At 37.0% G+C, this 15,435-nt stretch overlaps 1 protein-coding gene across 1 annotated transcript; it reads left to right on the forward strand.

The window, feature by feature from the left end:
• Positions 1 to 3,519: 3,519 nt before the first annotated feature.
• LOC311590750 (vomeronasal type-2 receptor 116-like) lies at positions 3,520 to 14,911 on the forward strand (the record flags this gene model as incomplete). Its single annotated transcript, XM_084770018.1, has 6 exons — positions 3,520 to 3,728; positions 6,788 to 7,079; positions 7,439 to 8,245; positions 8,812 to 9,039; positions 10,776 to 10,899; positions 13,980 to 14,911. 6 exons carry the CDS (start codon positions 3,520 to 3,522, stop codon positions 14,909 to 14,911), a joined length of 2,592 nt encoding a protein of 863 aa, XP_084626144.1.
• Positions 14,912 to 15,435: the final 524 nt, after the last annotated feature.

The following is a 15,435-nucleotide window of genomic DNA, read 5'->3' on the forward strand; positions in this document are numbered from 1 at the left end:
CAGTTTTAACACATACCTTTTCTGACCCTTACAGCCTAAAATATGTTATGATGATTCAGAGGTTAGAGTACATATTTGTCTTTCCTTGAGAGCTTAAAGTTTCTGTCAAGCAGTCACCTGTTATAGTAATTGGCTTGGTCTTTTAAGTTACTTGATATTTCTCAAGCCAAATTTCAATATATTTTAAAATCTTAGAGTCTCAAATATTTTAACTGTAATAGTGCATGGAGAATTTCTTTTCTTGTGAGAGACTAAAATTTCCCACTTAGTCTTTTATCCTCAGTTGTCAATGCTGTTAGTGTGGCCTTAGGCTAAGGGTTGTATTTGCTTTATTGCATTTTCCTTTCCACTATTGTTACAGTTTGGGTTTTCTTAAAAAATTCAAACTCTATTTTCATGTCCTGGAGAGATTTCCCTATTGAATTTTCTTTATAGTTGTTTTCTTCAAGTACTTTGACCAAATTTATAGTCATTGTTTTGACTTCTTTGTTTTTAATGTCTTGCATGTCATTTCCTAGGGGTTCACTCCCATGGGATTTGAAATTTTGGAGAAGACATGTTACCTGGGTTTTTCATGTATTTAAAATTATGTTTTAATTAGTAGAAAGATTTCTGCGTTGGTACTTTCCCATTGCCAGCTGGTTTGCTGGAAACATTTTTCCTCAAATCACCTTTGAAATTTCACCAGAAGTATTCAGTGTTCAGAATGGGGCAATATGCTTTTACTATTTTTATGTGTATTTGTGTTTTCCCACATGTATGGCTGTACACAACATGAATGCCCGTTATCTGAAGAGGCCAGAAATAGCATGGGATTCCATGGAATTGTACTTATAATAAGTTGTGAGCCACTTGCAAGTGCTGTGAATATATCCGAAGTCTTTTGGAAGAGCAGCCAGTGACTTTAAATGATCAAATCAGCTCTCCAGCAATAATGTTGGTGCCTTGACTTACTCTGTGTAATATTTGAAAATACACCTTTGACTCAGGCCTTATTATGGCTACCACAGAGGGCTTCTAACAGTTAGGTAAAATAATTCCCAATGAGTTTCTTTTTTTTTTTTGACTTAAGTAAACATTTATTCTTCAACAATTTGATATCATCCATAAGAATAATTATAGCCTGTATAACATTGCATTATATAGGCATGCCAAAACAACTTATTTTAATATATGATTTAATTTAATCTTCTGTACAATTTCCCTGCGTTGCCACAGTGGATTACCACAAATTTGGTGACTTATGGCCGTGTGGAGTGGTACTGCCTTTCAATATGTATAAGGAAACTTAAGGATGTTAGTAAGGCATCTTGCAGGTGTATGTGACCTTGGGTCATTTGTGATGCCTGCAGATCGCTCGGTTCTGCCAGTTATCATTGCTGCATGGTCTGTGGTTGCACAAGTTTTGAGTGAGACCCAGAGTAATACAGGTTGAAAGGAAGGGTAAATTTAAAATTTTAACTTTACTTTCATAACTCTGAAACTGTGAGAGTGAAAGTAATTAGAGTTTTAATATAGTCTGCTGTCCTAGTAACAGAAGAGGCCAGAGGACTCAGGGCTACTCAGTTACACCTTAAAAGCAGGGACAAACCCATTTTCACATTACTGTCCATCTGTTTACTAACTAAATTATTTTTCTTCCATGTTCATCCTTATGTTCTTCTGAGAACCTTGCTTTCTGTCTCTTATGTTTTTCCTGCATTATGATATCCAGGAACAGAAATAGATTACATTTTCAGAATCACTCACTTCAGACATTGTAACAATTATTTTTTTTGTCAGAAAAAGTCAAGAACAGCAATATTTAATAAATGCCCAGTCCGCTTACTTGGACATTCCCCAATAGCACGTGCGTAAATCCCATGGTTAATCTGATTCAAAGAATCCTCTGGAGGAATTTTTCAACTAATTTCCTCTTCTGCAGATTTAGTACTTTTTGTCTAAGGTAGGAGCAGCGTTTAGTTGATTGACATGGAGATTTTCCATATTTCCAACAATTGCACTGAACTGTGAATTACTGAGAAGCAGGTTTCACTCTAACTTTTCATTGCCTACTGTCTTATAATAGCAGGATCTGTCTATGATGAGCTCTTTTCATCTTGTTAATCTGAAGAAAATAAAAGTCCCACCAATCTATAGTCTGACCTCTTAACACATCTTTTTTGAACTTATATATTCATGATTTTATTAAACTGAATAATAACAAAATAATTTTAACAATAAAAGTAATATTTTGAATAATGTAAAATATACATGGAAACTGAATTGTATTTTCCAGTATTTCATAGAATAAAATGTTCTGGCTGAAAATATTCAATGATACACATTTTATACTATCAGTAACATGGTATAATGTTGCTACAAGGACTCAGTAATGACTTAATGGATATACACTGGACGACCATTGATGTCACAAAATAAAGATATACCAACCCAGACTGACTCAAGATTCTCACCAATTCTTAACACATCTTATCATTGATACTTTTTGTTGTTCTTTCATCTGATTTTTGTTCAGTCTACTCACCCATCCTTTCTTAGTGGAGTCTATTACTTTAGCAGGCATCCTTTCATTACCATAACACAATACACAGTCCCTTCATTTCCCTAAACTCCTGGTGGCTAGGAAGCAGATCCTTGCTCAGGATAACTCCTTTCAATATATTAGGTGAAAGGACAGCTCTTGATTCAGGGATGGATCATAAAGGCATGTCTACACAAAAACTCACACAGGATAAAAGAAAGGAGAAGATGTTGAGAAGTTTAAATCTTAGACTATAAAGCAAGGAACTGATATTTGCTCTGAAATTAAGTCTTGAGGAGCATCAGGACTGCTGGCTTTTTAAAACTGGGAAATAAAGTGATTCTATTGGGTGACGACATCATAATGTTTTGCAGATACAGATTTATGTATCATATAAAAATCCAGAAACACTCAGAGTCAGTAGGAAGAGTTGATTCCACCAGTTGACTTGGTTTGTAAAAGCATGGCCCACCTTATTTTTCCTGTGTGTGCACGGCATGGGTACTTTCTGCCCTTCTCCCAATTCACCTACAGTGGCCACCGCTGAAGTAGAATGTTTTCATCAGCCAAAGTTGTGAAAAGTTTCTTACTTGAAACTTGGCCATAATTGCCCAACCAGAATGTTGGTCCCTGAGCTCTTGTTGTCCATCTTCTTTGCTGAAATAATGGTGTCTGTGCCTGGAGAATAAGATTCAAAACATATTTTCCAACTTGTTTTTAAGCAGAACCCAGGGCCTCAGATGCAGAGCCTAAGGGAACAAAGAGTTTCAGAACTCTCCATGGAAGTGGAGGAAGTGCCAGGAAGAACTTGGGGTGATTATCATAACTGCTGCACTCATCAACAAAGTTGAGGCACACACATGTTCACAAGCACTTGGGCTGAATATATTCCTGGTGGGCATTGTTAGATCTGTATCTACCCAAACAAACACAGTTTTATAAAGATAACTGTAACACAGCATACGCATGGCTGGGCATGTACTTGTGTTGATAGGATGTTCTGGATTTTGACCTTTGGTCTCCTATATGTTTCCAATTTTGTTGGTGCCTTTACTGACAATGACTGCTATGTAACAGTCAAGGATGGATTTTCCCATGAAGGAGATGTGACAGTTGGTGCATTTTTCCCTCTTCATACTTACTACACAAGAAAAAACATTCCTGTTATAAAGGAAAAACAGTATTACCAGGATGTTCTTATACAGTAAGTACAATTATTCCTTGTAATGGTTTAGATTTCCTGTAAATACAATGATTTAAGAATTAAAACTGTTTTCCACAATCACTTTCCATTCTCAAGTATAGTCAGGTATATTATCAAATGTGTCCTCTCTCAAAGGAAAAGTGATCATATTCATGTTATTCATTTTGCTTTCTATACATGTTATTAGAACAACGTGATCTTCATTTTTCATGCTTGTAATGCCGGATTATTTGAATATTTTCATGTTATTATTTCAGAGCATGGATAAACTAGTGGTACTTCTGGGGCTTTCTTCAAGTCCAATGTGATCTTGTCAGAAGACAGGATGCCCCTGAATCAAAAGTCTCCTAAGTGCCCAGAATGGTGCTAAAGTGAAGAATAGTAGCTATGTTACATACAGCTGATTTCACAAGAGGCCTATCACCATTAAATTTTGGGGACACATTCTTCTTTACACATATATTTTTCTATCTCATTTATTTGCATCTTAGTATTCCTTTGCTAATCCTTGTGCATTGTGTTTCCTTGTGTATATAGATGCGCACATTAATATGCCTTTTATATGAGAATGGACCCTTAAGACTTATTTTAGATTCCGTGAAATATGCAAATTTAAGGAATAACATCAGAAAATTATTAATTCCGTAGAAAAGAACATTAATAACAAATGTTCAAGTGTGTCTCTTTATAGAGGAAATAAAGTGTGCTGTTCCAATACAGACATCCCATATCTCTAGGGATAAATTAAAAACTCCCAGAGATAAAGCAATAGGACTTGGAAATATATTGACACATGAAAAATTGGTATAAAGATAGTAGTAAAATATAGGTATAAAGGTGAATTGTAGTCTGAGTGACATAACTGTGTATTTGTTAAAACTTTGGTGGGGTGTAAAGTGAAAATTCAGGAATGGCGGTGAAGAAATATGTTCCAATGTAAAAGAAAATCAGATATTTGATGGTGATGACACATTTAAACTAATTGTTAGACTAAATACTATTTTGAAACTAACATAGTGTAGATGCCCCCAAATCCAAAATTTTATATGTAAATGCAATAATCTGTAATTCAGTGCAGTAACTCAAGGCAGATTGTTTCTTGAGGATCATATTTTCTTTCAATAAGATCACAAATTTGTCACATAGGCCTAGCAGAGTGGGGACTTTGGATGCTGGGTGGAGCCCCTTTTAGTTCATCATAGCCGATGTGTCAGTTACTCTCCTTTTCCTTGCTCTTTACTCTCAGCAGCTCAGGCAACGGTGTACATCTGTATTTTCTCTATATCAAGCAAGAAGCCCATGTGTGAAAAGATCACATTTTCAGTTTCCCATGAGCGATGACTGTCTTTCTTGTCTTTGATGAATGAAAGGATTGTATTCTATAAGTATTATTCAACATTTTATGTAGCCAAAAATAAAATCTAAGTAGTTCATGAAAGGAAAAAATGTTTTTACTATGACAGATTAACAATCTCTCAATCCCAAACATTATTCTGAACATACACAAACAAATTTGTGCTATATTTTTTTTTTGGAATAAAAATACATTACCTCTCAACTTAATATTTTGGCCCTGTTTGAGTTCCTGTACTTACTTCTTTCAGTGATGGATCTCCTCATTTTTTTCCCCCATGGTATTTCATCACAGCAATTGTAACCATAATAAAAACTCCAAATAAAACTCTTCCCAAGTTCCCTCACTATGGCAAACATCTCCTTTCAGAACTACGAGTTGTAGACAGGAAATATAAGGCATGCAGCTGAGTAACAGCTTGATGTCTCCATGTTTTGTAATTTAAGTTTGTAGCATCCGGACTAATAGATTCTTACCACCAAGTTCTGCAGGATCCAACCTTGTCCCTTTCTGAAGTATATTCTAGAGAAAGAATATAAAAGATATATATGATATTTGACTTTCTTAATGTGACTCAGATGGTTATTCTATGTGTATACAAGTTCACAAATATGTACAGACTCAACTCAACGTCTGGTCAGTTTTGGAGCCTGGTGTTTTTGATTTAAGAATTCTTTGTTATAGATTTTTTAAATTTAAAATATTTGTATTGATAGTCTCTGCATTCCTGTTTTAGTTTTGTAGCCAGTCACACTGCTCCTAAATGTTGTGTTTTTCTTGATTTCACTCTGCTCAGTACAATTGCATCCTTACTTAATAGCTTTAAAATATGACATATGCAGCATCTATTGTTTTGTTTTCTTTCATGTGAAGTTTCTAGACAAATCCATTAAGAATAAGAGAAGCACAACGTCAGAGCATGCAAATTGAAAGCCTCAGTAGCATCTGGAAAAACGGGTATAGAGGAAGGAAGGAAACATTGCAATGTTCTTTTAGCCATAGTGCAAGCCAGATATGTCACACCACCAGTTACTCTATGGGAAAAAGTTTTAAAAAAGGAATATGAGAGCACAATGAATCAGAGATGCAAACAAGTAATGAGGAAAAAAACTCAACCCAAACCAAAATAAATAGCAATGTGCTTAAAAGTTCAGAACATAGCAGAAAAATTCTATATTTAAAGATTTCTATCCTTTTCATGTATGTATAATGTAGAATTAATTTCTTTCTCTATAGCTCTTTCCTAAATATAACTTCATTGTGGTTCAATAAAATCCTGAAAAAGTCTTTGTATGAAATATTTTTATATCCACCTGAAGAACAATTTAATGCATATAACTTTAGGGAAACTGTTTTCTGAACAGCACACTTGACACTCAAATGAAATGCGATTGTTTGTATAGGTGTCTTTTAGCATCCTACAGAGTGCATGTTCTTTCCTCACCATGTTATTATTAGACAGATGAAGAGTTGCCAACCAGCTGAGTGCAGGGGCGGAGACCGTAATACATTAGTGTTAATATTCTAGATCTTACCTGATCCTATCTACTTAAATTATTCATGCTAATTCAAGTCACTCATGAGATGATGTTAAGGTAATTATATTACAGGAACATTGGCATTTGAATTATAATAGCCATTTCACCAGATATTAAGGTTTATGTTCTTTGTCTTCCTCCTGTATACTTTTATGAAATCTGTGCAGGTATAAATTGAAGAACTACCGTTTTGTTCTGGCCTTGGTGTTTGCCATTGAGGAGGTCAACAGAAACCCTCATCTTCTACCCAACACAACTCTGGGCTTTGATCTCTACAATGCTACACCTTATGAAATGAGTACCCTTATTCCTCCCATTTATTGGCTTACCAGGACAAGGAAACCCATGTTTAATTACAACTGTGTAAGGAAGAGAATGTCACCTGCTGCACTCACAGGAACATCAATGACCATATCTGCACGGATAGGGAATCTGTTACAACTTTACAAAGTACCTCAGGTGAGGACTCGGGTGTGGAAAATAGGAATCAAGTATCCTTTATTTTTGGACAATATTGGCTGTCTTAAAATGTTAAATAGGGACAATTGTAGAAAACAACTATCAAAGGAAAGTCTGAAGTACTTGATGGATCCACATTTACAGTACTTGAAAGAGAAAGGAAGGAAAAGTAGATGAGACCAGCTAGTCACTGAAACTGAATACATGTCAGTAATTTCATTTTGGAAAATTCTATATTGTGTTTTATTTTTAAAATATGACAAAATATCTTAATCCTGACTGTTGACACTTGTTTATTCAGAACTGATATTGTGTTTGATGCCAATGCTCTTCCTCTGGTTTCCATTTTTTTCCTACAGCTCACTTTTGGGCCATTTGATCCTGCCTTAAACAACCCAGATCAGTTTAAATTCCTCTACCAGATGGCCCCCAAAGACACTTCTCTGCCACTTGCTATAGCTTCTTTGATGTTTCATTTCAACTGGTCCTGGGTTGGTGTAATCCTTCCAGATGACCACAGAGGGACTCTGTTTCTCTCAGGGTTGGGAGAAGCTATGGAGAGTAAGGACATCTGCATAGCCTTTTTGAAAATGATCCCTGGCACCTGGAATTCATTTTCCAGTGCAATATGGAATAATCTGGTGAATATTCAGGGATCAACGGCAAATGTAATAGTTATTTATGGGGACGTTGCTTCTTTACAAGGTTTAATGCGACACATTTTGCAACTGTTAGTGACATGGAAAGTCTGGATCTTGAACTTTGAGTGGGATGTTGATGAAGATTCTGATTATTTCATGATAGAGTCGTTTCATGGGAGTCTCATGTTTTCACACCACCATAAAGAGATGGTTGACTTCACAAATTTTGTTCAAACAGTTAATCCCTACAAATACCCAGAAGACATTTATCTTCCTAAGTTTTGGCATTTGTTCTTCAAGTGTTCATTTTCTGAGGTTGATTGTCAACTTTTGGAGAACTGCCAACCCAATGCTTCTTTGGAGTTACTGCCCAGACACCTTTTTGACACAACCATGAGTGAAGAGTGTTATAATATATATAATGCTGTGTATGCTGTGGCCTGCAGTCTCCATGAGATGAATCTTCAACAAGTAGAGATACAACCAAATTCTAAAGGAGAAGGAATGGAATTTTCCCCCTGGCAGGTAATATCTTTTCTTATGTATTGTAATATCAGCAATATGATATCTTATTATATAGCTTTTTATTCTCTAAGTCATTCATTTTGGGCATCATAGCTTTTAGAATCTCTTTCCAATAAGCAAGGATGTACTCTTCAGAACAGAGGCAGGAGCAGTAGATACTTAAGGGTAAATATGTTTCTGGGCACTACTGCAGGGTTATGGAGGATCACTTTAAAGTTAACATAACACTTCAGGACCCTCATGTTGAGAGTGGAAGGGCTAAATATATTCCAAATGTTTCTGAGATTCGTTAGTTTTCCAAGAATTTTGAATCAGCTGAATCCAGACAACTTGCGGTCTTGATGACTTAGCTGTGTTTATTTCCATGATTTATCTTGAATAGAATGTGATTTTCAAATTTTAATGCATTATAATCCAAGAATCTTTCCTTTAATCAGCCTCACGGATTCCTGTTTTAGAGAAGGTATTCGTTATAATGGGCTAAAAACATTAGATTCTTTGTATTATTTAAAAACGTTTTTATTACTCCCGTTGTACCTAAAACTCCGTTCCTACATCTCTTTCAGTTCCTTCCTTTCCTCAAGAAAACCCTAGTCAACAATCACATGAGAGGTCACATAGTAATGGACGAGAGGAGAAACTTAGATTCACAGTATGACATCCTCAACTTTTGGGATTTCCCAAAGGGTCTTGGATTAAATGTGAAAGTACGAACTTTTTCTCCAGGTTCTCCCCTTGGACAACAGCTCTCTTTATCTCAGCAGATGATTCAATGGCCTACAAGGTTTACAGAGGTATGTAGAGGCTTTCCGCTATACTTTGAATGTTCATAAAAACAAGGAACAATTTTCAGGATGTAATGATCTTTGGACACTCATTCAGTACCAGCCAATATTCAGCTACAGATAAATTCTTCACTCAAAACAGACAACACACACCATTAAGATCTTATTCTCTGGTTGATGAATGGAAAAATTTACTTTCACATTTTATTGATAATCACATATTTCTTTTGTTTTGTTTTAAAATTTTACTTAATTATTCACTTTATATCTCTATTGTAGCTGCTAATTCCTCTCTTTATTTCCTTCCCCTCTGTTCTTCCATCATCTCCCAATCTCCCTCCTCTGCCCCTCAGAAAAAGTAAATCACACCCTAGAGATCTGTTACAACACTTAGCAGGACTCTATCCATCCTCTTATGCAGTGTCCTAGTGAGAAAGCTGCATCACAGTGAAGTGATTGAAAGGCATCCAACTGAGAACTTATCAGATACAGCCCTGGTCCCATTTGTCGGGGACTCACATGGAGTCTAAGCTTCCTATGCGTATATAAGTATAGAAAGTTTAGGCCTAGTCCATGCCTTGTCCTTGGTTGTTCCTTCATTCTCCTTTAGCCCCTCTGGGTCCAGGTTATTTGTGGCCATTGGTCTTCTTGTAGAGTTCTTTTCCCTTCTGGACTGTTCAGTCTCACACCACTCTTTGACAATACTCCCTTTGCTCTGCCTAATGTTTGGCTGTGAGTCTTGGTTTCTTTTTCCGTCTATTGCTAGTCAGATCCTCTCAGTGTCAGCCTTGCTAGGTTTCTGTATGCAATCACAGAAGAGCATTGTCAATAGTGTCATGGGTTCTCTCTCTACCAAGGAGTGGTTCTTAGGTGGTCTAGGCATTACCCTGAACACATGCTTTTTATGCATTGAGTGTCTGTTATGTTATTGTCGCTGATACAAAACAATGATTTTTTTTATTTACAAATCCTAAGAAATGTCAGAGAAATGTAAGTTTAGATTTTTTATTTTGTCAGCCTCTAAAAAGTTAGGATGGCATGACAGATGTGTTTGTTTGTGTGTGTGTGTGTGTGTGTGTGTGTGTGTGTGTGTGTTATATTTGCTTTTCTAATTTGCGTAAATATTCAACAAAAGCCACGCACAGGTGAATAGGTTTGCCTGGCTGACACTGTGACCATGCTCTCTAAGATGGTAATAAAAACGTTTCAGGAGCCAGAGGAGGTGATGATGTCATGTTCATAGAGCAGAATCAGAGGTCAAAGAAATGTGTTTGTTTACCATCTATCTACTTTCCATTATTTCTGTGAGAGCAAACAATGAAAAACTGAATCCATTTTGTGATTTTTCTCTTCTTATAAATGTTTCTATATGCCCAATGATTTATTTCCGTGATGAATCCAAGACCTGTGAAGTAGTCAATCAACATTCTTAACTTCATTAATATAAAAGCTCTGCCTGGTTCCCAGTAAGTATGGAGACAGATTGAATTTGAAGTCATACATTGATGTTCTAGAACACTAGTTTAGCCACCTATTTTTAACAGTGGCTTCAAGTATTGAACTAATATTTAAACATGTGTGTTATGTAAGCCCCAAAGCTGCTAAAATTAGCAATACCAAAAAATTATTTTACTTGTAAGTGTAAGCATTTCCAAACCTACATTCAATTATACTCAGAATTACTCCATTTACTCAGATTTTTCACAAAAGTCCAAACACTTGTTAACAGCTTTCATTTCTCTTAGATTCCTCAGTCGGTGTGCAGTGAGAGCTGTAGGGTTGGGTTCCGGAAAACTGCCCAGGAAGGCAAGGCTGCCTGCTGCTTTGATTGCACTCCTTGTGCAGACAACGAGATTTCCAATGAGACAGGTAATTACAGGAATACTGACAACTTTCTAACCCATCTACAGGAGTCAGTGATAGCTAAGAAAATGGAATGAGACTGGAAAGAATTAGGATTTACTGTGTTGTTGCATTGCAGCCATTGATCCCTGAAGAGATCCACCTTATCCATGAATGACAGACTGCTTCATTTCACCATGAGCACAGTATGTTGAGCACCATTTTTTTTTGTATTTTCAAAGCATGCTCGTCACATGTAGGATTCACTTAAAGTTTGGAATTCTCACATCTTGTTCATGATTTCTCCCAATCAATGATTTTCTTTCTTTCTTTCTTTCTTTCTTTCTTTCTTTCTTTCTTTCTTTCTCTCTCTTTCTTTCTTTGTTTAATACAGCATTTGATTGGAGAGTTTGTTTGATATCTTCAGTACATGTATTTTATATCTTTCCTGATTAACTTTCTTTTGTTTACCAGAAAATATATTATTCAAGAATATAATTTGTTCTTTTTAAGTCTTTCCCTTTTTTGTTTTTGTTTTTCTAAAATTCATTTATTTATTAATTCATTCATATTTGATCTCAATTGTTATCCCTTCCCTTCTATCCTCCCATTCCTCCCTCCATCCAGCTTTCACCTTACTCCCCTCCCCTATGACTGTGACTGAGGGGGACCTTCTCCCTCTGTATATGCTCAAAGCTTATAAAGTCTTTTCTTGGTAGCCTGCTATCCTTCTCCTGAGTGCCATCGGTCCTCCCCATCAAGGGGACCTGGTCAAATGCGGGGCCCCAGAGTTCGTGTGGTTTTCAGTCCCAACTCTCCACTCATCTTAGAGAGTGACCTGTCCTTTGGCTAGATTTGGGGAGAGGTTCCATATTTACTGCACGTATTGTCCTTGGTTGGTTCCATATCTGTGCAGAACCCCTGGGTCCAGATCTGCCCACCATAATGTTCTACTTGTAGGTTTCTAGGACCCCCTGGTCCTTCTATTTCCCCATTCTCCCAAACTTCTCTCACCTAGAGTCCCATAAGTATGTCCTCACTTCTATCCCACTTTACTGGTAGGTTCAGACTTTCATGGGACATGTCCCTTGGACTAGTGTCTAGTTTAAGTGAGTATATATCATTTGAGTCTTTCAGTTTGTGGGTGAACTCACTCATTATGATCATTTCTAGTTCAATCTATTTGTCCACAATTTTTGGGAATTCCTTGTTTTTTTATTAATTTTTTTATTTTTTATTGAAAAATAAAATCGTGTTACATCTCATTTGCTATCCCATTCCATACATCCTCCCATTCCTCTCTCCCTCTCACTTTCACCCCATTCCCCTTCCCTATGACTGTGACTGAGGGGGACCTCATCCCCCTGAATGTGATGCTAGGGTATCAAGTCTCTTCTTGGTAGTCTGTTATTCTTCTCCTGAGTGCCATCAGGCCTCCCCATGAAGGGTACAATGGCAAATATGGGGCACCAGAGATAATGTGAAAGACAGTCCCCATCTCTTCTTAACTGTGGAAATTGTCCTGTCCATTGGTTAGATCGGGGTAGGGGTTTGATGATGACTGCACATATTGTCCTTGGTTGGTGCCATAGATTGAGCAGAACCCCTGGGCCCAAGTCCACCCATCATAGTGTTCTTTTTGTAGGTTTCTAGGACCCCCTGGTTCCATCTATTTCCCTATCTCCTATATTTCTCTCACTTAGAGTCCCAATAGGATGGTCTTACCTCCATCCCATTTTCCTTGTAATTGAAGACTTTCATGAGACACTTCCCTTGGGATAGTGTCCAGTTATAAGTGAGTATATACCATTTGACTCTTTCTGCTTCTGGGTTGACTCATTATGATCATTCCTAGTTCAATCCATTTGTCCACAAATTTCGAGTATTCCTTGTTTTCAATAGCTGGGTAGTATTCCACAATGTAAATGTACCACAGTTTCTTTATTCATTCTTCTATTGAGGGACACATAGGCTGTTTCCATGTTCTGGCTCTTATGAATAAGGCCGCTATGAACATGGTTGAGCATATGTCCTTGTTGTGTGCTGGAGCATCCTCTGGGTATCTTCCGAGGAATGGAATAGCTGGGTCTTGAGGATACCCTATTTCCTATTTTCTGAGATATCATCAGATAGATTTCCAAAGTGGTTGTACTAGTTTGCATTCCCACCAGCAATGAAGGAGTGTCCCTCTTTCTCCACATCCTCACCCGCATATGGTATCACTTGAATTTGTGATCTTAGCCCTTCTGATGGGTGTAAGATGGTATCTCAGACTCAATTTGATTTCCATTTTTCAGTTGACTAAAGACGTTGTCTCTCCTTTTTTTTTGAACACAGAATTTTATCACACTATATAATCGGAATCAATTTTCCCCTCCCTCTGTCTCCCTAATCCTCCCCACATCCTCTCTGACCCATATCGACTCCTTATCTATCTCTCATTAGAAAATAACAGGAAAACAGGCCCAAGAAGCAAATGTTAAGAGTTGAACATTTGGGTATTCTTTTTTATTACCTAGAAATATTTCAAGAATTCTCTCCCTATAAGTTAAAACATGGTATATCTATATGTACCAATAAACTATGAGTGAATGACTTAAAATTCAAAGATATAATGGCATTTATTATTTCAATATCATTCATAGTATGAACCAAAATAGTGTACACAAAGGAGTTTATGGAAATAAGGAAATATGTGATCCTATGCATAGAACACCATATACGAAATGAGTTTCAAATATTATTGTCTATATTGTAATACATACACAAATATATATGTACAGAATCTCATGATTTTAAAAAGGTAATGTTTGAGTGAAGTCATGTTTTTACTGTATTATCCTGTAAATTTATGATTTATAAATTAGATGCAAATTCAGGGGAAGGATCCAAAGATAAGGAAAAAAACATTGGGTTGCTTCCATTTTTGTTAACATAGATAATGAAGGCTGCATAGATTTGAAATTATTCACAGACTGTTAAAATTTTCAGAAACAATAAAAGAAAGGCGAGTCAAAAAGTATTTCAATAAGCTAAGGCTGTGTAACAACTTATAGCGAAGGACAAATCCTGAGGATTGATTCACAGTCACCTTCCTTTCTGAACAGATATGGATCAGTGTGTCAAGTGTCCAGAAAGTCACTATGCAAACTTGGAGAAGAACCACTGCCTCCAGAAATCTGTGAGCTTTTTGGCCTTTGATGACCCCTTAGGTATGGCTCTCACCATGACAGCACTGTGTTTCTCTGTACTCACAGCTATGGTTCTTGCAGTCTTTGTAAAGCACAGAGACACACCCATTGTCAAGGCCAATAATCGGGCTCTCAGCTACACCCTGTTATTGACACTCATTGTCTGTTTCCTCAGTTCTTTGCTCTTCATTGGAAAGCCCAACACAGGCTCGTGCATCCTGCAGGAGACAGCATTTGGAATTTTGTTCACTGTGGCTCTCTCCACAGTGTTGGCTAAAGCTATTACAGTGGTTATTGCATTCAGGGTCACTGTTCCAGCTAGAATGGTGAGGTGGCTAATGGTATCAAGGGCCCCTAATTTTATCATTCCTGTGTGCACTCTGATTGAACTTGTTCTCTGTGGGATCTGGCTGCTTACCTCTCCACCCTTCATTGATCAAGATGCTCATGCTGAACATGGCCACATCATCCTTCTGTGCAACAAGGGTTCAGCAGTCGCCTTCCACTCTGTCCTGGGGTACCTGTGCTTCTTGGCACTTGGGAGCTACACCATGGCCTTCCTGTCCAGAAATTTGCCCAACACATTTAATGAAGCCAAGTTTCTGTCATTCAGTATGCAGGTATTCTTCTGTGTCTGGGTCACCTTCCTCCCTGTCTACCACAGCACGAAGGGGAAGGTCATGGTGGCTATGGAAGTTTTCTCTATCTTGGCTTCCAGTTCAGCACTCCTTGGCTTGATTTTTGTCCCCAAATGCTACATCATTTTGTTAAGGCCAGAGAAGAACTCCTGTGTTGACATCAGGCATAAAATCCACTCGAGAAGAAATAGTCATTTACACTTTAGTTAAAATTAATATTAATCTACGTTAGTAAATTAAAGACAATGGTTGAAACCAGTGCCACATCAGTCTAATATGTCTTATTCAGGTATAATCAGACAGAGTATGAGCGTTCATAAGTCCTCATTTAATTGTACTAAAGTCCCTTTGCCATGGAACCATGACTGATTTCATATTTAAAACCCATGTTATACTTTCCTCTGTAATAGAATTTCACTATGTATATGTTGTTAGCCTTCAGCCCCTTAAGTATAACAGTGTGGAATAAACTCATGGATCTTGGTCTTTCCCTGCCCACAAAGTGCTGGTATTTAAAATGTATCATCATGTTTAGACATGTTGTATTTATGTGATCATTCATTGATTAAAACACATTATATTTCATATAAATTACTTTGTTTAATTTTGAACATCAGAAGATTCTGTTATGTTCTACTGTGCAAATTGAAAATTATGGCAGCAGATTGTTTCTCAGACATCAGTTTTAAAGTCTCTTGGTTTTCAGTGATTTTGAGAAGAAATTTCATGATACC

The sequence above is a fragment of the Acomys minous genome (assembly GCF_964271855.1).
Source record: "Acomys minous genome assembly, chromosome: 20".
NCBI lineage: Eukaryota > Metazoa > Chordata > Mammalia > Rodentia > Muridae > Acomys > Acomys minous.